At 35.5% G+C, this 23103-nt stretch overlaps 2 protein-coding genes across 2 annotated transcripts; both read right to left on the reverse strand.

Annotated features, from left to right (window-relative positions):
• Positions 1 to 4831: 4831 nt before the first annotated feature.
• Positions 4832 to 17760, reverse strand: LOC110871226 (aldehyde dehydrogenase family 2 member C4). Its single transcript, XM_022120108.2, has 8 exons — positions 17652 to 17760; positions 11218 to 11360; positions 7987 to 8370; positions 7644 to 7907; positions 7432 to 7569; positions 5925 to 6062; positions 5742 to 5803; positions 4832 to 5194 (listed from the first exon to the last, which is right to left on the reverse strand). The coding sequence occupies exons 1-8, from the start codon at positions 17758 to 17760 to the stop codon at positions 4921 to 4923; spliced, it is 1512 nt and encodes a 503-aa protein (XP_021975800.1). The 3' UTR covers positions 4832 to 4920.
• Positions 17761 to 18155: 395 nt separating this feature from the next.
• On the reverse strand, positions 18156 to 21734 carry LOC110870213 (ATP-dependent DNA helicase RRM3-like). Its single transcript, XM_022119411.1, has 3 exons — positions 21233 to 21734; positions 19941 to 21161; positions 18156 to 19816 (listed from the first exon to the last, which is right to left on the reverse strand). The coding sequence occupies exons 1-3, from the start codon at positions 21732 to 21734 to the stop codon at positions 18156 to 18158; spliced, it is 3384 nt and encodes a 1127-aa protein (XP_021975103.1).
• Positions 21735 to 23103: the final 1369 nt, after the last annotated feature.

Here is a 23103-nt window from a genome sequence, read left to right on the forward strand (position 1 = left end):
ATGCAGATGTGAAAAGATTGTAGAAAAGGACATGATGGTGAGGAATAATAAACGAAAACAGGTGGAAACACCAAACAAAGGTGTCGGTGAGGTGCGCATGGCAAAGAACAGAAGGTTATCAACATCTAAAGTTGGTGATAAAGATGACAATGTTGTTGATGGTATGTGTTATTTAGAATTTTTAATCAATATTTAAATGCACATGTGCATTGGTGTTTACAAACATTTCATACATGTATTAATGTGTTTGCACTTATGTTAAACAAAAAAAATTGGAATGGGCAACGAGTGATAATTTCAACGATTGCGGTGTGTTCGCTATGCGAAACATGGAGATGTACAAATGGAGCGATGTCAAGTTTGAATGCGGTTTTAGTACGCGAAAAGATATTCAAGACATGCAACTGAAAAACTTGATGATGAAGATAGCAACAAAACGGTTATTATCAGAGGCAAACGTGTACAAGGAAACTGTTATGGAACTTGCAAAAGAGACAACATGTGGTTTGAGAGATGAAAAAATGCGGAAAATGTTAGACAAAGAGGCGATGAAACAAGAAAAATGTTGGAAGATGCTTGACAAATGGAAGAATGAGGATAAGTTTGAGGGTATGAGTTAACACAGTAGGTTATTAACTTTAGCAACATATAGTATCTCTATTTTGTTGGTGATTTATGTTAATGAAACTAGTACTTTGTTTTGTTTTGTTTGTTTTAACACGTCAGATGGTACTTTGTTATGATGTCGTTTATAGTTTTGGTTAAATGTGGTTGGAAGTGGTCTATTGTGACACTAATACTTTTGGTTGACAACAGCTGGTATAATAGTTGATATAGTAATCAGTTGGTATTTTAGCTGATATAGGGGAGTTCGTATTGGTTGTTGTTGTTTATGCACATGTGCATTAAAATGGTTAAACTAACAAGATGGTTGGTAATGAATGTTAGTAATGATTAAATGCGTGTTAGTAATATATAATGTGTTATAGATGTACACGATTGTTAAAATATGTTATAATATGTTGGTTAATAAATGAAATGATGGGTATGCACATGTGCATAAAGTTATATAACGTACAGTGTAGTATGTAATATATTACAAATGGGTATATTTATATGTAAGGTACAACAAATGGTTTTATATTAATATTAGTAACATGTATAATAATAAATAATGGTATATCAATAAATAAGTGGATTCAGCTGTTAGATACAACTGGTAGATACGTATGCACATGTGCATATTGTAAGTTAGGCATTAATATTAATATTAATATTGTAAGTTAAATGGGTAGTAATAAAATTACATTATGTTAAGTGGGTAGTAATAAAATCACAAATAATTACATATAATACATAATTGATAACAAATTAGGATGATGGCAATGATGAATATATTAAAAAAACCGCATAAATAGTCCATTAAGAAACATAATCAAAACAAACATTGATAGTCATAAGTAGTTAAGTTCGATAATCATAAATTGTAATAGATAACAGATCAATCAAGAATCACGAGTTGGGTTGGTTGATTTACGACGTCTGGTCGAACGCCTAAGAGTTTGCTCGGGTTCTTGCACATATGTAGGGACTTCAGGGGTATTATCAGGGTTATCATCAGAAGAAGAAGAATTCTCATCAGAAGAATACTCATCGGTGTCATCAAGATCAACATCATCAGGACCAGATTCAGATGGAGCAGGTAGTCCAGCAGTAATAGCAACAACACGTTTAGCTGCTCGTGCAGCAAGTTTGGCAGCCTTGATTTTTTCGCAGTTGCGTGAATCATGGTCGAAAACATATTGGTTACATTTGTTGCATAAACGTGCAACCTTCTTTCGCTTATCGGATTTCTTTCGCTTATCTTTAATTTTCTGACCACCGGGACCGATCCGGTGTTTTTTGGTACCACACCCTTTGTTTATAATACCTTGGGGAGGATGAACACTTGTGCTTAAAACTGCAGGTATGTTTAATATATCACTGATGTTTACAGCTTTTTGGTGTTATAGTAGGAATGAACTCAACATCAACTTCAGGTATCCAATATGGGGTGTCGTTGGACGTAGAATGAAGAGCAGCCGTGATTGTTCCTATGTGATTAATATACAAAAAAAATATTTAGCTAAATTATGGGATGCACGTATGTATGACAAGTATATATAATACACTTAAAAAATAACAATTTAATTGTATGATGTTTATTATTTTTTTAACATATATATGGTTATGTACAGTTGGATGAAAGTTTATATATGATGATTACTTTGTGATGCTTACTGATCGTCAATTTATGTATTTATAATGTATTTGTAAACAAAGTGCACATGTGCATTACAAGTTAACATATAATTATATAATGTTTTGGTGAACATAATGCACATGTGCATATATGTTAATTCAGAATCATGTACAAACATAATGTAAATATCATAATGTACATTTGCGTATATTGCAATATTATTTATAACATATGATAACTGTGAACATGGTGCAAATGTGTGAATATAATATAATGCAAATGTGCATAACATATAATGGAATACAAATTTTTTAAACAACAAAAATTGACATGTAATACCTTTGGTCTCGAACCGTATAAACTGCAAATGTTGATGTTATCTCCCAGTTGAAGTGGTATCAAAAGATTCGGATACAGTAACTTTTCAGATAATTTAACATTGTCTGATGTATACATAGAGTAAAAAATATGGATTTCGAAGTTATGAGGAACATACCGACTGTCGATTGTTTTAGACGTAACCTTGTGACTGTCAACTGTATTATCAACAAATTGACCAATGTCAGCATCAGAATTATAGAACAATCTTTGAACCTTGCGCCAACTCTCTTTGCAAGACCAAGCATATTTAGCGTGCCAATCACGTTCGTCTTTATTGTCTGTCAAGAATTACACATTCCTTAAGGTTCCGTTATAATCATTTTTGGAGGCATTAAGTGAAAGGGACATAACAAATTGTTGTAGTTGCTAGCTGCAATGAGGATGAGGACGAATACACACCTTTACAACATTGTATTTATAGAAAATCGATGAAGCAGGGCATGCAAGATGGTATATCTGATCGACCTCAAGCAACAATGGTTCTGTGACATCTGCAACAGTGTATATAATATGATTACTTTATAAGTAATAGCGATCTTGTATCAATACAAAATCGTATGATTTATGTATATATTTTCAAAATAAGATTACAAGTTAGCACAACTTCAGAATCTTATGTAGCAAGACAAATATAATTGTATGACTTTATGGTCAACTCTGTTACATAAAATTGTATATGAACAGCCTTAGTTGATATGATCCCACAATTTAATGTCAATCCACAAGTTGCAAACTAGCTTAGAAGAATATGGATTGAAAATGTATCTATCTCACATAAAACCTTGATTTATAAAAGTTATCCATTTTGACCCGTTAACAACCCACCCACTAAATGAAAATCGAAACTGTTACCATACCTTACGTCACTTAAGTCGGGGTATTTCGTTATGTCATCCGTAATGTCCTGTTCTGCGGTTGAAGATGTGTAGGTAATCACACAAGACATTTCAGCTTTTGTTGCTGCCTACAGAGTTTATTTGGTTTGAATCCATTATTCATTGAAAAATAGTTGTAAGCAATCAATATTGCAGAAAAGATATGGCAAATGGTCAACCTGTAGGCCAATAACACTATCTTCCACCACTAAGCAGGCTTTCTCAGAAACACCTAGCATCTGGCAAGGTAAGAAAAACATTCAATCAAATGGAAACACAAGTCCCGATTACATTAGTAACAAAAAAAAGTAATAAAATGATGCACATGTGCAAAAACTCAGATTTAATTACTAAAAAATATAATAATAATACTAAATAATCAACAGCTTCTAACCTTTTTATTTAACATTTACATATTCGTCTCCCGTTGCACATGTGCATGATGGTGTATTTATACAAAAATCACGTTCGACACTCAAATTGCATCAACAATTATCAGCTCACAAGCATAAACAGTTCTCAGTAGTTCGTCTTCGTCCCGATTACATCAGCAATTCGTCTTCGTCCCGATTACATCAGCAATTCGTCTTCATCCTTTCGATAGCGGTACACCGTAAACCGTCGTCATATCGATTTACCATCTGATATTCCAAAATTCATCATATATATCGTATGAGGAGGATTATCAGATAATGTATGAGGAGGAACATCAGATGTGTAAGGTTCGACACGTGATGAATCAGAGTATGCCATGTAGAGGATGTAAATGGTGGGTTGTTAGTCGTGAATGCTGCCGGAAACACTGTGCCAGGATGTCGCCGATGTGAAATTTGGTGAATGATTGAACGCCGTCGGTCTTCATCGTCGATGAATACAAGATCTCTGTTCATCAGATGAATGAAACCCTAAGTTAGAATATGTGTAACGTGATCAGAGCAAGTGAACAGAGCGCGTGTTTTTATTAGTCATCACATAATTACAATTTTGCCATGTGTTCACACTGGTTCTCGCGGTTCTCGCAATAAAGGGTGGTTCCTAACGGACCCTTATCCTATATATATATATATATATCTTTAGTTATAAAAATAAGTATTTATAATTAAATAGGAGAGAATGACAAGAAAACAAAAAAACAAATAACTCCAATAGAAAGACATGTGTCCCCTGTATATTTATTTTATTATATAATATGGATGTTAGTTAAAATACAAAACTTTTGGGTTTCTATTGCCCCTTGTAAGTGACTAGAAATTAAAGCTAAACTTGATCTGTTTGGCCTATAAATTATTGAAATTCCAATTTTTATTAGCAAACTCCAAATACCCACGTAGCTAAAGAGATTGAATTAGGCCCATAGACCACTCCATATACCATCAATATGCACTATTGACCAAACAAACAAAGTATTAAAACCGTAAAGATTTACAACCATGGCGAATGGTAAATAGGTGTGACAACAGCTTTGTTTTGAAGATACTTTTCAAGGGCTTCAACACCATGATCCTTCCCGACCCCACTCATTTTGTATCCACCAATTGGGCACCCGGAGTCGAAATTATGGTAACAGTTTATCCAAATCATCCCGGCTCGAATTGACCTAGATACCCTGTTGGCTATGTTCAGGTCATTAGTCACAATTCCGGCCGCCAAACCATGTGTCGTTGCGTTCGCTCTCCCAATGGCCTCCTCAATTGTTCTGCAATATATATATATATATATATATATATATATATATATATATATATATATATATATATATATATATATATATATAGGGGACCGCTAAAATGAGAACCACCACGAGTTGTAAGAACCACGAGAACCGCGACCCGCGGGTGGCCGTTGACCACGAAATTTTTTTTACACCTAGATCCGTATATTTTAAGACCGGGTGTAAATTTTGGGTTCAAACGGCGCGCCCGAGGGGGTAGTTTTTTACGCCCAAAGTTTGGTTAAAAAAAAAAGAAAAATTAAAAAAACCAAACTTTGGGCGTAAAAAACTACCCCCTCGGGCGCGCCGTTTGAACCCAAAATTTACACCCGGTCTTAAAATATACGGATCTAGGTGTAAAAAAAATTTCGTGGTCAACGGCCACCCGCGGGTCGCGGTTCTCGTGGTTCTTACAACTCGTGGTGGTTCTCATTCTAGCGGTCCCCTATATATATATATATATTGTTTGTGTCACAATTTATATTATTTTCATCGTATAAGACATTAGAAAAATTAAAAAAAGGGGTCTTACTTGAACTTCATAAGACACATAACTGGACCAAATATCTCATCATTTGCAATAAGCATGTCATCCTATATGACAACGAGAAGAAATTACCGTCAATGCGAATTTAGTACTTTAAATGTTGTGTTTCACCTTCACGCATACCGTCAATGCGAATTTAGTACTTAAAAAGTTGTGTTTCCCGCATACCGTAACATTTTCAAAGATTGTTGGCTCGATATAGTATCCCTTTTTTCCGCAAGACTTCCCACCAATTAGCAACGATGCACCTTCTCTCTTACCTTGATCGATATATGAGAGTACTTTCTCGTATTGTTTCTTATCAACCTAAGGGTGTAAGGGGTGCTCACCTAAGAGGTGAGTCCCCTCTCTTACGCCAAACCAATCCTCGTGTGCCACGTCAACTCCCCTCTTAAACTCCCCTAACACCCTAAATTGATGGCGGCACTCCCCTCTTAGGTGACTTGGTTTTTATTAAAAAAAAAAAAAAAAAAACTTTTGATTGGTCCCCTCATCCCTCTCTCCTCCCTCTCTCCTCCCCCTCTCTTCGGCAGCTTCCCACCGGTTTCAATCCTCTCTCTACCTCACCGAATTGATGGCGCCACCCCACCTAAGCGGTGAAGGGGTCCCCGAAGGGTGCCCCGATCAACCTAAAAAATGAAAGTACAATGATTTTTAAACATGTTATATACATAGGATGCAATAAGGGTGTAACTGAAGTTGAACTATCTAGGCAAAGTTATCCCTTATAAAAACACAGGTGTTGCCATAAGAGAGTTAATATCCATTGAGTCGACAATAAAGCGGCCCCTTTATAGGTTATACATAACAAGATAAAAAAAACCTCTTGTTATAAGTATTTTTCCATTCTCAAATATCATAATCATGACTCCACAAAGATCACAATTTCAATATTCAACTCCTGAAGAAAGCACATCTCCTTTTTCCAACATCCTCTACATCCAAGATCCCATATCCTTATCTAATCTAACTTATAATAAAAGACTCCAAATAATAACACATGACATTCTCTCCTTCAACCTCATAAATTTTATTTATATTTGTTTAATATATTTCTTTTAATATTAATAATTAATATATAGATATCATTTGTCTTTATCTAAGATTATATAGAAAGTCTCTTGGTCTGCTTAGAACTGATAACCAGACTCTCATTCATGGAGTAGTTGAATCACATAGTAGAGAGCCATGAAAGGTAGTTGATTAAAACATGCGGTTAAAGGAAGAGGCGACCGAGTTTACACACTAATGCTTAGGCTATGCGCTATGGCCTCACGCCAAGCCAGGTGGCATGTCGGCTGACGTGAGGTGGCGTGACAAGAGGAGGGGGTGCGTGCAGGGCGTGGTGTGTGTGTGTGTGTGGGGGGGGGGTGTCTTGAAGATGGTAACGGCGTGGAGGGAATTGGATCTGGGGCCATGCTTTAATCAACGAATCTTGTGTGTTTGTTTTTTAAACTTATTTAAAAATATTATTATTTTATTGGGTAGTGGGTAGTGAAAACTAGAGAAACCATAACGAGGGTTTAGTGAAAAAAAGTGAATGGAAGTGGTGTGGTGAGGTGAGGTAGCAGTATTGATGTGGAGTGAAAGGGCGTAAAACCATAGCGAATGGTCTTATCTATACATAGGATAATCATATATTTTGATATCTTACTAGTAAGTTCATTAGAATTACCTGCGGTCCTTGATGAGTTGAGGGATCAAACGGATCCCCCACGACCCATGTTTTCACCTTCTCGACCAGGTTTTCCACAAGCTTATCATATATCCCTTCTTGAACGAAAACACGCGAACTACATACACAAATTTCTCCCTATACATACAATTATATATCTTTAGACCAGTTCAAAATATGTTTATATAATAATTATACAAAGTACAAAGTACCTTGTTAGCAAGACTCCCAAGGAGTGCAAGATCAGCCGCTTGATTAACATTAGCATCATCAAAGATCAAGAGAGGGGATTTACCCCCGAGTTCAAGAGAAACGGGTTTCAGATTGCTTGTAGCCGCAGCCTGCATTACTAGTCGCCCGACTTCAGTTGACCCCGTGAAACTAACACAATCTATGTCCATATGTGATGCAACAGCAGCACCTGCTGTATCTCCAAACCCGGTCACAACATTAAGGACCCCATTTGGGATCCCCGCCTATTAATTAACAAGAACACATAACATGTTAATGATATGAAATCCAACATTCCCAAATCATGAAAACCGGTGCGCTTACCAGTTTAGCCAAATGTGCCAAGTAAAGAGCCGTGAGGGGTGCTTGTTCAGCGGGTTTAATGACCATGGTGCAACCAGCGGCTAGAGCCGGTGCACATTTAAGAACAAACATGGCACTTGGGAAGTTCCATGGTATTATAAGACCTACTACACCAATCGGTTCCAACAAAGTGTATCCTTGAAATTCACTAGACAATTTTAAAGTTTTACCATGAATTTTATCAGCGGAACCGGCAAAATACCGTACTTCTTTGGATATACTAGGAATGTCCACGTTGGTTTCAAAACTATAAACTTTTCCCACGTCAAATGTTTCCAATGCCGCTAGTTCTTCAAGGTGTTCATCGATTAAATCAGCAAATTTGTTCATTATTTTACCCCTCTCCTGCAAATATATATATAATTTATAAAGGTTAATAAGGTATAGACTTCTGCCTTTTCATAGTTTATCATATTACATATATATTTTCTTAGATCTGCATGCCTCCGTTACCACTATGGTGCAAAGTTTGGGGATGAAAAAAGAAGTCAGAACCCGACACTTGAAAATTTGGGATGGATATTCAGATATGAGAACATGTGTGAGATTAAGCTTAAAAACTTTCATGGGTTTCAGACATGTATGATATTGTGATCCCCGAAACCCTTTTATCGGTATCAAATACCCCATACTGGTGCGTGTCAAAACGATTCAGGTGTGCGCGTCGAAACGATATGGGTCAAAACATGCGCGTCGAAACGATACGGGTCAAAACATGCGTGTCGAAACGGTTCGGGTCGAAATGATGCGCGTTGAAACGGTTCAGGTCAAAAAAGATTCGGGTTGAAACAGTGCGAGTCGAAACCGTGCGCGTCGAAGCGGTCCGGGTCGAATAATGGTACTAGTTGAAACAGTATGGGTCGAATCAGTTCAGATCGAAAACGATTCGGGTTGAAACAATGCGAATCGAAACTGTGTGCGTCAAAACGGTTCTAGTCGAAAAACTGAGCGCGTCGAAACGGTTCGAGTAAAAAATGGTACTGGTCGAAAAAATGTGCGTCGAAACGGTGCGGGTCAGTGGCGGGCCAGGTTGGGTCAAGATGTGCGTCGAAACGGTTCTGGTCGAAAAAATGTGCGTCAAAACCGTATCAACTAAACACTTGAAGATTGGAATTGAGATTCTAATTCGAGTAAACTGCCATTTTGGTCCATGAGGTTTGGCCAGTTTTGCCACTTTAGTCCAAATTTCAAACTTTTTACATCCAGGCCCTGTGGTTTGGTTTTTGTTGCCATTTTGGTATAAATTTCAAATTTGACCAGATTTCCCATTAATGACCCTGCTATTTTGTCTTTATCCTCAGGGGCATTTTGGTCTTTTTAGATTTATTATAAACATAAACACTATAAACATAAACACTGCACAAGGTCTCTCTCTCTCTCTCTCATAAACTATCCCCCCTCCACTTTCCAAAACCCTAACCCCCAAATTCATCACCACCTCCACTTTCCTCCCGTCTCCGACCACCACCACGCCGCCACCTCTGGACAACCACCAACACCACGATCCTCTCAAAACCCTAACAACCATCATCCAACTGTGGTGGGTGGTGTCGGTTGGGAGATCGAAGAAGAGAGAGATGAGTAGAGAGAAAGAGATTGACGAAGAGAGAGAGAGAGAGAGAGAGAGAGTACGAGGAGAGAGGGAGCGGTGGGAGAAGGGGGAGCCGATTTGATTTAGTGGCGGTGGTCAGGTACGAGGAGAGAGAGAGAGGTGGGAGAAGGGGGAGCCGATTTGATTTAGTGGCGGTGAGAGATTGACGAAGAGAGATAGCAGCGGCAATGGTCAGGTGGCGGCAGAACGTTAGTGTAGGTGCTTAGTGCAGGTGAACTTTTCATTTTTTTTTCTTATGTTTTGATATCGGTATTGATAGTTGATCTGATTTCGATTTGATTTAGTGGGCTTGTTTGTAATTTGGATACGGTTATTGGGTTTTGATAAAGATTTGATTTTGTTTGTGGGTTTGTTTTTTAAGTTTGTGGGTGGTGTTGGCGGCAGTGGGATGGTAGTGGTAGTGGGGATGATGCGGTGGTGGGGGTGGTGGTGGTATTTTAGAGAGAGAGAAAACAGAGTTGATAGTTGAGAGAGAGAGATAGAGAGATTTATTATAATTGAGTTATAATAAAGAGATAATAATTCTAAAATGACCAAAATGCCCCTAAGGGTAAAGACAAAATAGCAGGGTCATTAATGGGAAATCTGGTCAAATTTGAAATTTGGACCAAAATGGCAACAAAAACCAAACCATAGGACCCTGGATGTAAAAAGTTTGAAATTTGGACTAAAGTGGCAAAACTGACCAAACCTCAGGGACCAAAATGGCAGTTTACTCTTCTAATTCCAACAAATTCTATGTACCAGACACCTTAAGAGTTGGCTATCAAATTCTAATTCCACTGAATTCCAGCTAACCGAACACACCCTAAGGGTGCACGGGGCACCTTCGGTGACCCCCATGCGATGAGTGATATCACTAGCGGGAACACGGCCGCCAACAACTTTTTACCGCTCGGTGATGGCTTGGCTCGGTGGATGGTCACCGATCGAGAGAGAGGAGAGAGAGAATGAGTGATTGGTTGTCAATGTGGGTCCACTATTTTTCCATAAATCATATTTTTTTTCTTTTTTTTTTATAAAAAAATAATTGTGTGAGTGGAGTGATGCCAACGTTTGAGTGCAAAATGGAGACTTAAGATGTGAGTTAACGTGACACGTGCTGATTGGGTGTGTGTAAGAAAGGTCACTCCCCCCTTAGAGGAGTGCCCCACACCCTAATAATTCATATGATATGCTTGTATTAGTTGTACATTTTGTATTGTTCTCACGTTTTATGTAAATGTTTCATCCTTTTCCAGAAACAAACTTTGAATTATTGATTTATGTTTTACTAGAAAAACAATGAATATCGTGTATGTTTGGTAGCGAAAAAAGGACACCGTGTTAATGTTCCGATAAATAACTTATGTCATTTTCTTTATAGGTAGGTAATGATAAAGACGAGTAAATAATATCAATTTGACCACGCAAGCCACACCACTGGGGTCACCATCGACAATAAGTAACCAATACAACAATTTTATCGTGCAGAAATAATATTTAGTTTAGAAAAAAAAAAGTAAACAAATCATATTTATCATCTTTTTAAAAGGATTTTAAACGTTTTCATTTGACAGAAAAGAAACAAAAGTACTCACACATCCTGGTATGCGAGGCCATGAACCGTGATCAAAAGCTTGCCGCGCAGCTTTCACCGCCAAGTCGATGTCCTCTTTATCACCTTCGGCAATTTTTGCAATCACTTGTTCTGAGCTCGGGTCTATTGTCTCAAATGTTTTGCCTGTTCAATTATTTTTTTATGATTAACTAAAATGCACATCTAACTATTATTGTTTATATTGATTACAACTAATTAAACAAATATAAGGGACTAATCAATCATTAATTTACTATACACATCACAAACTATCTACACACACGTTATATGTATTTAACTAAAATAATTGAGATGTGATAGTCACAAACTATCTACACACGTTATATGTATTTAACTAAAATAATTGAGATGTGATAGGAAAGCATGAAGTTTACCTGATAAAGTTGCGAGTTTGATGACAAGAAATAAGGCTAACAACATCAAATTGTTGTATTATAATCAGGGTCGGTCTAACGTTTTTGGAGACTCTAAGTGAACTACAAAATCGCGGCCCTTTTAAATTAGTATAAAGAAAAGATTGGTTTTTTTTTCTGCCTTTCAAGTCTCGGAAATAAGCACAATATCAAATTTCAAAGATCCGAAGGATCAATTGGGGAATTATAGCAAATAGTGATTGAGTAAATCGCAATATATAGAGCTTATTATATAAAATGTCGTTAACCAATCTGAATTATCTTTGTGACGCCATTAATTTCCCTTATAATTTCTCCTCGATTCGCAGCATTGAGAGCATGTGGCGTTACAATTAGGGCGAGAACGACCTAAATTAAAAATGAACTGCATATAGCTTGGAGTTGGAATTTGTCATTTTTTACTCTAAAATTTGTTCTTTAGTTAGGCCTACTACCCTAATACAAATATACTAAATAAAAGATTCTTTTTATAAATTGAAGGCCCTATTTTTTTAGACTTTCTAGACACTTACCTAGACATGAAACACTATAGCTAGGTACGACCCTCATTATAATTTCGGGAAAATCACGAAACTAGTCTTGACCACGCCGTTTTTTCAATTTAGGCCAACTGACCTGGCTTCACGAGCCGGCACCGTTAACTGAACCAGCTCAAGGAGTTCCTTCAACGATGACCAATCTGATGGAGACACGTGTCCGACAAACCTGAACCGGCTCGAACCTTGTGTTGTGCCGGCTCGAACCTTGTGTTGTGCCGGCTCGTAGCATACCTGAATCGGCTCGAACCTTGTGTTGTGCCGGCTCGTAGCATACCTGTGCCGGCTCGTAGCATAGTGCAGTCGCCGACGATAACTGTGGTCGTCGAAGGAACGGTGACCAGAGGTGAGATCGGAGATGTCGGAGTTGCAGGTTAACGATGGTGGTGATTATGATCGGCGGAGGATGACCGGAGGAGGAATGGTGACGGAGACGGATTGGATTGCGACAGAGAAGATGGATGGACAGGTAGTTGATTAAGACGGTGATGAAGGTTGATGTCGTGGCTGAAAGTTGCAGGTGAAGTGTAGGTGGGTTTGTCGGCAGAGGAGGGAAGGAGATGGGTATGGTGGTTTGGTGGAGGTAGGTATGGTGGTTTGGTGGCGGTGGAGATGAATGTTCGAGCCGTTTCAGAGAGAGAGAGAGAGCACAGAGAGAGAAATTGAGGGGATTAAGTGTAGCAGTGGAGAGAGAAACACATTATCTGTATAGAGATTAGGGGACAAATGGACACGTGGCAAAAAACGGTTGGTTGGTGAGAAAAGATCTTTTAAGCCGTGTCGGAATTCGTGTAAAGGCTTGGGAGCCGTTTCAGTTGGCCATTTTGGAAAAATTGACCGGTCAATGGCTATTTTGGTGATTACCCCTATAATTTCAGGTAGAATATTTTGATGATTATCTTTAACGTATTATAATAATACAAAATTGCAATTGGTCAGTTACTTTTATCTTGTAGTTTTTTCTTATTCTGAATTTCTTTTCATATTTTTTTTTCTGAAATTATATTTTTTTTAATAGCAAACTAAATTATCATATAAGCATTTTGAGATGCTCTCAATCGAGCAAATACATTCCGTCATCCATAAGAGTCAAACTTGGATGCTATGTTGTCAAAAGCGCACGAGGCATGCGCCTAGGCGCTCAGGCGCAGCGAGGCAGAGCAATAGCGCCTAGTGGTTGCTTAGACGAGATTCTGGGTTTTTTTTTTAAAGCGCTGCTCAGGCGAGCGCCCAAAACCAGACGCAGGCAAGAAAAACGTGGGTTTTATTGGTTTCCTATTTTTATTTTTGTTATGTTTGACTTCTTTGGGATTTACTTTTCCTTTACTCTTTCCTTTTAATTGCTTTTCTATAATTTACTATTATTAATTTGTTTAGATTTTATTTTCTTATTTTTTTAAAATCTTTTATTTTTCTTATGTATATATATCATATATATATATATATATATATATATATATATACTATATAATAAAAGAAACCTGATTGTGACACATGTCATTCAATGAGGGCATCAATAATTGATTTGATAAATTTTAAATTTAAATTAAAAAATTTAAATATTATATTAGAATTTTATTTTGATTGTAAATCTATTGATAAGATAGATTATTCGATCTGGATTGTGTTTAACCAACCAAGCTTAACCCACTTATTTAACCGTCTTAGTTTCGTATGTTTTTAATGATTAAATTTCATCATATCGATGTTTTATAGTTTCTAATATTGCTATACTTTAAGGAAATTTTCCATTGTAGTTATAGTTATAATAAAACTAGGTTATAACCCCGTGTATTATTACACGGGGTTGCATAAATAAATTTTACATACTAAATAATAAAAAGTATATTTTTAAAAACCTCATTTATTGTATGGGTTGAATAAATATAATTTTATATATTAAATAATAAAAAGTTATATCCATAAGAACCATATTGTACGGTTTGAATAAATGTAATTTTATATACCAAATAAAAAAGTTATATCTTTAAAACCACGTATATTACACGAATTAAATAAATGTAATTTATTGTAAACTCCACTTCATTCTAAATACTGGGTATGTTTTTTTTTACTCTTCATATGCTATGCATATTATTTATGTCACATAGAAAACATCATGTTTTTTTAGATAAGTTTACCATGTCAAATAAGTAATATGCATATTATCTATGTTACATAGAAAACATCATGTATTTTAAGATAAGTTAGATATATGTGTTTTAAAACAAGGCAAACTCTTAACATACATATTTTTTTATATTGTAACTAAGATGTAGAGGTCTGTGAAAGATATCTTCACATTCGGAATGTCATTATTTTTTTTTTTTAAATTTAGATTTACTTAGTTGTCGTATGGTGTCTCATGTCTTTATTTACATTACTTTTATCTGTCTAGAAGTCCCTTTTCAGACCTTTCAAATGGTACGAGACATATTACATTATCAATAGTTTTTATTGGTTCCTTATTAATTGTGATAAAAGTAATTATTTCGTACAATTCATATTGGTTTATAGCTTTGAATAGGAACATGCCTTATATTAATGTTAATGATAGCGAAAGTGAGGAAACTATATTTGGATCGTAGAATATATAATATTATGCCAACATTAACCCGTCAGAATAATCTATTATCAGATAAAATCAGACACATTACCTTTGAACAAGAAAATGTCACAATAAATATTAGTAGTGGTACAAAATTTTAAGTTCCTATGACAAATCATAAAACAAATAACAGATCATATTATTATGAATGGCTATACAAACTTCAATATTTATTTCGTATTTGGTCTACATATTACTCTATATTATATATTTTTATTTCACATTATAATTATGATTCACCCCGTGTATTACACGGGGCAATAGCCTAGTATATATATATATATATATATATATATATATATATTAGATTATTAGATTTTTATTATAAATTATATTTGTAAAACAGTATAAACTAGTATTAAGGCCCCCGCGTTACGGTGGGAGCGTAAAACCGTGACAAATAGCACTAGTGTCATACCATCGCCAGCAACCACCAACATTAAAGTTGGGGTGTGTTATTGTGAAGAAATTCGACCGAAACATAAAATATAGAAAATAATAACTAAGTCCATTTAGGACCTGCGTGTTGTGGCGAACCTGTCAAGTGGGAAAAAATAGACGACGTAAAAATGTTGAACCATACACGCACGTTGCGCCATGTTAACTCGCAAAATTTAGAACGTCAAAACGTAAAAACGTTGAACCACGCACGCATGTTGCGCCATGTTAACTCGCTAAATCTAGAACGAAGCGTAAAACGAAACGTAAAAACGTTGAACCACACACGCACGTTGCACCATGTTAACTCGCAAAATCTAGAACAAAACGTAAAACACAAAATTTGCCACATATGAAAAGTGTAGGGGACCAAAATTGAAAGTAAAATGTTGTGAGGTTAAATTGAAAAAATGAAAACTTTTGGTCTAAAAGTAAAAATTCAAATAGTTGGGGATTAAAAATGTAATATCAACTTTTTTTTTTGAAAAGCCCCCTAAGCATGGGGTACAATACCTCAATGCACCAACATGTTACTTATTTATATGATGTAAATAGTTGGGGATTAAAAATGTAATATCAACTTTTTTTTTTTGAAAAGCCCCCTAAGCATGGGGTACAATACCTCAATGCACCAACATGTTACTTATTTATATGATGTAAATATGATAATTGTTGATGCTTATTATTAAACTACTCCTAAACAAGTCTAAAACATGTCTAAAACATGTCTAAAACCCCTAAAAATAGTATTTTCATATTATGTGCCTGGATTAAAAAAAAAACCCTCGCTTTTTAAGCGCCTTGCGCCTAGGCTCCGGGCGAAGCCTGTGCACCTTGAGTGCGCCTTGCGTCTTTGACAACATAGGTTGGATGCATACCTTAGCCACCAAGCCACCAGTTCCGGAGAAAACCCGCCCGCCCGAAGGCCCACTGTGGTAAAACCCGGTTTGGCTCGTTTTCGAACTGGCTACCTCCAGAGAAGCCTAGCTCTAAACATCATTACCACCACCAGTGTCCTTCAAAATGATGCTAGTGAGAGTTGAACTTGAGATCTCAAAGAAAGAAACCAAGTAACTAACCACTAGACCAACTTATCAGAACAAAAATCTTTATACATAAACACAAATTACAATAGTTCTGGGTAATATAAGAGACTTTATGTAATAAGCTAGATCTAGGTGGCGTTTTAATTTCTTACTTATAACTTTTACAGCATTTGTTATCCCACTGTTAAAAAAAAATTACAATAGTTGTCAAGTTAAATATAATTTCTTTTACATTACCGGTGCTTCGAAAGCATTTCCCAGCAGTTCGATATATTGAGTAAAATGGTAAACATTTTATTTTTACCATATGGAGTAGAACTGGCAAGTGATAAGAATAAATATTTGTTTTTCTATGAAATTTTAAACAAAAATTTAAATAAAGATAAACGTTTGTTTTTATTATGATCATATTATATAATAATAATTTAAACAAAAAATTAGACAAGAATAAATATTTATTTTTCTTAGAAATAATTTTAAACAAAAATTTAGATAAGAATAAACGTTTGTTTTTATTATGAGTAAATTCAAAGTTCATTTTTAAAAGATAAATCTTGATAACTATATACTGTTGACATATGATATTATATTTTATTAAACACGTGCAATATACGAGTTTTTTAAAAGATATTTTTTGTTATTAATTATATAAAATTACATTTATGCAAAATAAAAAAACAAAGTGAAATGTTATAATAAGTAAATAGTACATCAAAATTCATTTTTAAAATATAAACTTGACACTTATAAACACGGGGTTCTAACCTAGTGTGGTTATAAACTGAGGATTTTGTTTGATTAACTAACTAACTCTTTTAAATATCGTTTACTTCTTTTAAGAACAAACTCACACACAACAATAGTTCGACCCCAAGGGGCAGGGGTTTGTGTTCGGAAGGTTGGGGTTTGCAATTCAGAAATGGTTGGCGGCGCAGCTTGTTGTCCGTCTACCTTCTGTTTCTATGTAACTTAACAAGTTTTCTGGTTATATAAAATGTATTTAAAAAATTATTTTATAAATTAAAAAAAAATTATAAAAAAACTCACACACTAACCTGCTTCACAATTAGCTCTTTGGTTATAAAAATCTGCAATGATCTAGAACATTAAAAGATGGACAACTTGTAAACTATTATTAAAATAGTGTTATATGAATTTATATGTGTAAATTTACATGTTTTCATGTAGTATAGAAAGTTACATATATATGTATAAGTTTATAATTTACATATATTTAAACTTTTACCATTTATCCATATGTATAAAGCTTGTTAGATGTTAATTGTTCTTGGTTTATCCAACTCTAATAAACTAGCTGAATAAATAATAATAATAATAAGAATATATTAACAACAATAATATATGATTAGAACCTGAAATGGAATCCACAAAATCGCCATTGATGAAAAGCTTTGTAAACTTTATGTTAGGAATCCTCCTCCTGGAATTGGAGTTCGTCTTTCTATTACTTACATCACCCATTTGCTTTCTTTTGTTGACGGTTTAGGGTATCCATATATATACTAAAACTAGTTTAAGTACCCGTGAATTTCACGGGATGCAAAAAGGAAACATCTTTAATATCACCGTTAACATAAATATTATAATTTCATACACGTTAAAACACGAACAAATATATAAGATTTGAACCACAAATTGAAATACATGAATACGCAACAATAAAAAATCGTTGAAAATCTCTCTATACACGATATTAGTTGTTTTATTTCTAATGTTGTGTATGGATTACGAATAAATCAATTGATTGAAATAAAATTTATTAGGAAGAGTGTTTAAATATAAATACATGAATATGCAAGAATCACAAATCATCAAATGTTAGTCATTAATTAGAAGCAATGCTATACATTTATCAATTACAATTCGTTGAAAATCTCTTTATAAACAACATTACTTGTTTTATCTGTCGGTTTTCCATTGTTGTCAAGTATGAGTAGTTTGACCCCATCTCTTGTTTTCACCCTTGACAAAGCAACATACAATTGACCATGAGAGAAGACGGGTTGTTTCAGGTACAAACCAACTTTAGAAAGAGACTGGCCTTGACTTTTGTTTATTGTCATCGCAAAACATACGGAAAGTGGAAATTGTCTCCTTTGAAAAGCAAAAGGAATCTTTTTATCAGAAGGAATCAAATTAATTCGAGGTATATATGTAGAAGTACCAATATTTGTACCAGATATTATCTCGGCTTCTATTACACGGTTGTACAGCTTTTTTACTTGTAGCCTTGTACCGTTGCACAAACCATTCCGATGGTCAATATTTCGTAATAACATTACGGGAACACCAACTTTTAGCACCAACCTATGATTTGGTAAGCCTGATATTTTAAGACCATTGAGCACATCCGGAGAGTATATTCTTTGTTGTGTAGCATTTACATCTTCGGTCGGACAAAGACTGTCAGAGCTAAGATACTCTCTTTCTTCACCAGGAAACATTGATAGCAACCTGTCATTAATCTCATGCACAACATCATTCTTCGGTGCAAGTATAGCGCGCTCACTGAAATAATTATGGTTGTTGATGTTTTGCAAGATTGATGGATAAACAAAATCAATTAAACTTGCAATTGGGTCGGCTTCATCAGTAATAAGAAGATCTTCTGGAATTTGAATAGTTGCTTCCCCATCATTTGGACCACCAACATTACCCTCACCCAAATCCAAAAGCCATTTGGCAAAACTGTTTATTTCTTCAATATCTGCCGTCAACCTTCCAACGATTAACCTCATGTTTCTTGTTAATCTTAGCAATTTACATTTACTCCACAAGTAAGACGAACATAAGGAGGCATTAACAATCTCTTGTCTTCCACCGTTTGGAACGACAGGTAATATTTGTCTAAAATCGCCACCAAAAACAATTACCTTACCTCCAAACCGTATGTCTGAATTGAGAGATTGGTCGATGTTGAAAACGTCATTCAGTGTTCTATCCAGTGCTTCGAATGCATGTTTGTGTACCATAGGTGCTTCATCCCAAATTATTAATTTCGTCTCATGCAGTAATTTAGACACGTCACTTTCTGGTTTTATATTACATACAGAGTCTTCAGTAAGATTCAAAGGTATGTGAAACCTGGAATGTGCAGTCCTGCCACCATCTAACAACAACGATGCAATTCCACTTGAAGCCACATTTAAGACGATTTGACCTTTTGATCTAATTGCAGCGGACAATGTCTTCCATAGAAATGTTTTACCTGTTCCACCATAGCCGTAAAGGAAAAAAATCCCACCGTTATCACCGTTAACTGCTGCCATAATTTCTTCAAACACAGAGCGTTGTTCATCAGTTAACATTGTCAACTGACTATCGTAAAGATTTCCAAGATGTGTTATATTATAGGCCCGCTCCTCGTATATCAAACGACTATCTGAACTACCTAAAGACGACATATCTGGAAATGGCATTGTTTGAAATCTTCGCAAGGATGAATTATTTCGCAGTAAAAACTTCTCAATCTCGCACAAAGCATAGTTTTTCAGTTGGTGCTCCGGAATTGATAACACTGTGCAATACGAAAAATATATCAAACTCATCATAATAACATAACCTAGATTAAATAATATCTAAAACATTAAATAGTGTATTTGATAATATAAATATTAACATTTATTGTAAACAAAACTTACCTGTAACTCGATGGTATTTCTGAAGTCTATATAAAAAATCGTCTGTCATGTATTTCCATGAACTTTCCCAAACAACCTCAGGTCTAGAAAGACTACTGGATAACAGCATGGTACAAAATAAATTACGAATATATGAAGCGCTTCCTGATAAACTTGCTTCCTTTATTGCCTCCACATACTCGGAGTCGTCATCCAAAAGACCGAGCGCGTAGCAAGCATCTCTATATGTATCGTAAACATGACCATTAACTGTTTTAATGTCATCAAACGATGTTGGTCCTCTGACCTTGTTAAGCAGAATTCTCAAAAAATAAGCTTCACCTAGTGACGGAGGGACGGAATGAATCCTGCCAATTGCTGTTTTCCTTTGTCTAGGTTCCCAGACTCGCTTATCAAGCTTCCAAACATAATAATTGGGGAACTGAACATATGTAAGTGTACGGGCCAACGTGTCATTTGGGTCTTTATTACGTTCCATCCATGAGAGAAACATTGAAGATTTAACAGATGGTTTGTTTAGAACATAGTTAATATCCTCGTCAGGTCCGAAAACAACAGGTTGTTGGCCAGGTAGATGGAACGGAAGTCTCATAACAGAAGGTCTTTTATAATGCACTTCATTGGCAAATATCCTCCAAGATGCTTCGCAAGCTGATATATACCGACAATCGTAATACTCTTTTATCTCGTCTTGTACTTGTTCTTCAGATTGATTATCGCTTTGCACAACAGCTATAGTGGCTCTATCAGGCCCTTTATTAATGTATTTAAACAGATACTTTATCGAAGCGGCCTGATTGCACCATTCAACATTTATATAAGCTTGATACCTTTTCAATAATTTTTTGTTGTACGGTACCACACTTCTGTTATCAAGGTCAATTTTATTTTTCACAACAACAGCGCCATTGTTTCTCCTTCTGTATAATGGAAACCCGTTTGAATCTAGTGTAGTATGATCTTGAAAGTCTTTGGGAAAGCCTTTTGAACACTTCCTATCAACCATACATGGAGAGCTCAACCTAGCATTACCACATGGACCGTGTATCATATATTCTTTCACAAGCATGAATAATTCTGGATCTTGATTTCTGTCTGGTATTTCTGCGCATATAAATGCATCAACATGGTCCATCGTAGGTAATTTCGATTCAGGCTCCATGAATAAGCATAAATGGGCATGAGGCAAACCACGTTTTTGAAACTCGATTTTGTAAACAACTACAAAAACCAAACAAATTGTTACAATTTACGGCATAATATTAATTTGAATAGTATTTTAAAAACTGTACCTGCTGAAGCTTTGCCAAATAGATGATTCTTTTTTAAATCTTTGCAAATTGAATCAAGCTTAATTTTGAACAATCTGGAAAGGATATCAGGCCTATCTTCCGGACTGAGATTGGTGTCTTTGAGAAAGCGTTGAACTTCTGGCCATTTGGGATTGCATGTTATGGTTATAAAAAAATCCGGATAACCAAAGCATTTACACAGAGCCATAGCGTCTAAATAGTTTTGCATCATATATCGTGCTCCACCAGTAAAGGAAGATGGCAAGAAGACACGTTTTCCAGCCTTAGATATATCATCTTGACCGTGTGTTTTTAATTTACGGAGGCTTTCATATGTGTCAGACCTAAGATCTTTCTGTTGATATCGTATATAGCTAAGTCTCTCGCTCTCTATCATAGTATAAACATTAACCAAGAACTGCTGGAATAGCCTCTTAGAATTCAAGATTAACGAAAACTGATTTATCCGATCCTGCATACGATAAGCAAATAACTCTCTCATAGTACAATTTGGACGTTTCTTATTAACAACATCAATGACACCTCTGTGAGGGATATCAATTCTGTAGCCATCGTCTCCGTATGGGAACAAAATCGGATACTATAGTGCGAGATATGACGGGTGCAACTCACTAATTCTCTTCAGTGTACCAGTTTGAGTCTCAACAACAATATCTCTATTGTCAATTACATTTTCAATATCTCCAACAATGAGAGCGGCAATCTCACCCGCCGTTGGTAAGTTATACGTCCGACCATCTTTTTCTCTTGTTCCGATTAGGCGAAGCTTCAAATTTACATGAGGGCTGTCTTGAAGAGAATCCCTAGCTCTTCTGTAAGTTTTGACCAACTCATTGTCGTTATCTAAAACATCTTTTATATGTTCTATTAACTTACGATCAAGAGTAGCAGAATAAGAAGACGATGCATCATCTGAACGACTGTTAATAAAAGTTACCAAATATTATTAAGATTGCCATATAATACAAAAGAATAATGTAAATAAATATGCGAATGTTAATAATATTCAATGGAAATTACCTAAATATCGCTTGCCTGTTTGTAAGTTCGTTCTCAGTATCGTATATGTATAGTTGGCAAAATTTTGGTTGCGCTCCGTTGTTTGGCATAAGACTTCCAATTGTATGGTAATTTTCTCCACTAATTCTAAAGCAAAAAGAAGCCTCTATTAACCGTTGAGTCAACCTTACCACCCATTGAAGTAAATGCGAACATGGAATTGTAACGGCGAATATTTTTCAAAAAGTGCTTGCTTTCCTTATTTTTGTTACTAAATAGGATCCGATAACTTCCTCTGGCATCTTTGTAATCTGGAAGCTCTACTATGCCGTAAGAACAACATAAGAAATAACACATTTTCCCATCCTTTCTTCTTCCTCTTCCTTTTTCTGCATCCCATAACTTTGCATTACATAGTTCACAGGTAACGCATTGGTCACCATGATCCAAATAATCTGTTTTCAAAATTAATAAAAAGCAAATAAAATAGTGATTTAATAAGAAAAATACTATCTAGTTGTAACATTTAATAGTTTACGGAGGTTATACTACAAATCATTAGACATGTACCTTTTGAAAGACCCTTGAACGGATCTTGATCTACGATTTCCTCTGTATTGAAATCCATAATTGGTATTGGAGATGTAATTCGTGGTGTGCTAATTAACTTTCGTTTTCCAGATGACAACCTTTCCAAAGATGAATTTCGAAGCATACTGGACGTGCCGGTGAATGATGTCAGCTTAAAAGAAATATGACCCGGAGTACAGTTTGTTGGTTGAGTGACATTGTTAGTAATACAACTAACATTACCTATTAAGATATACAAACAAAGTTTATAAAAAAACCTA

Source organism: Helianthus annuus, chromosome 2, assembly GCF_002127325.2.
Source record: "Helianthus annuus cultivar XRQ/B chromosome 2, HanXRQr2.0-SUNRISE, whole genome shotgun sequence".
Lineage (NCBI taxonomy): Eukaryota > Viridiplantae > Streptophyta > Magnoliopsida > Asterales > Asteraceae > Helianthus > Helianthus annuus.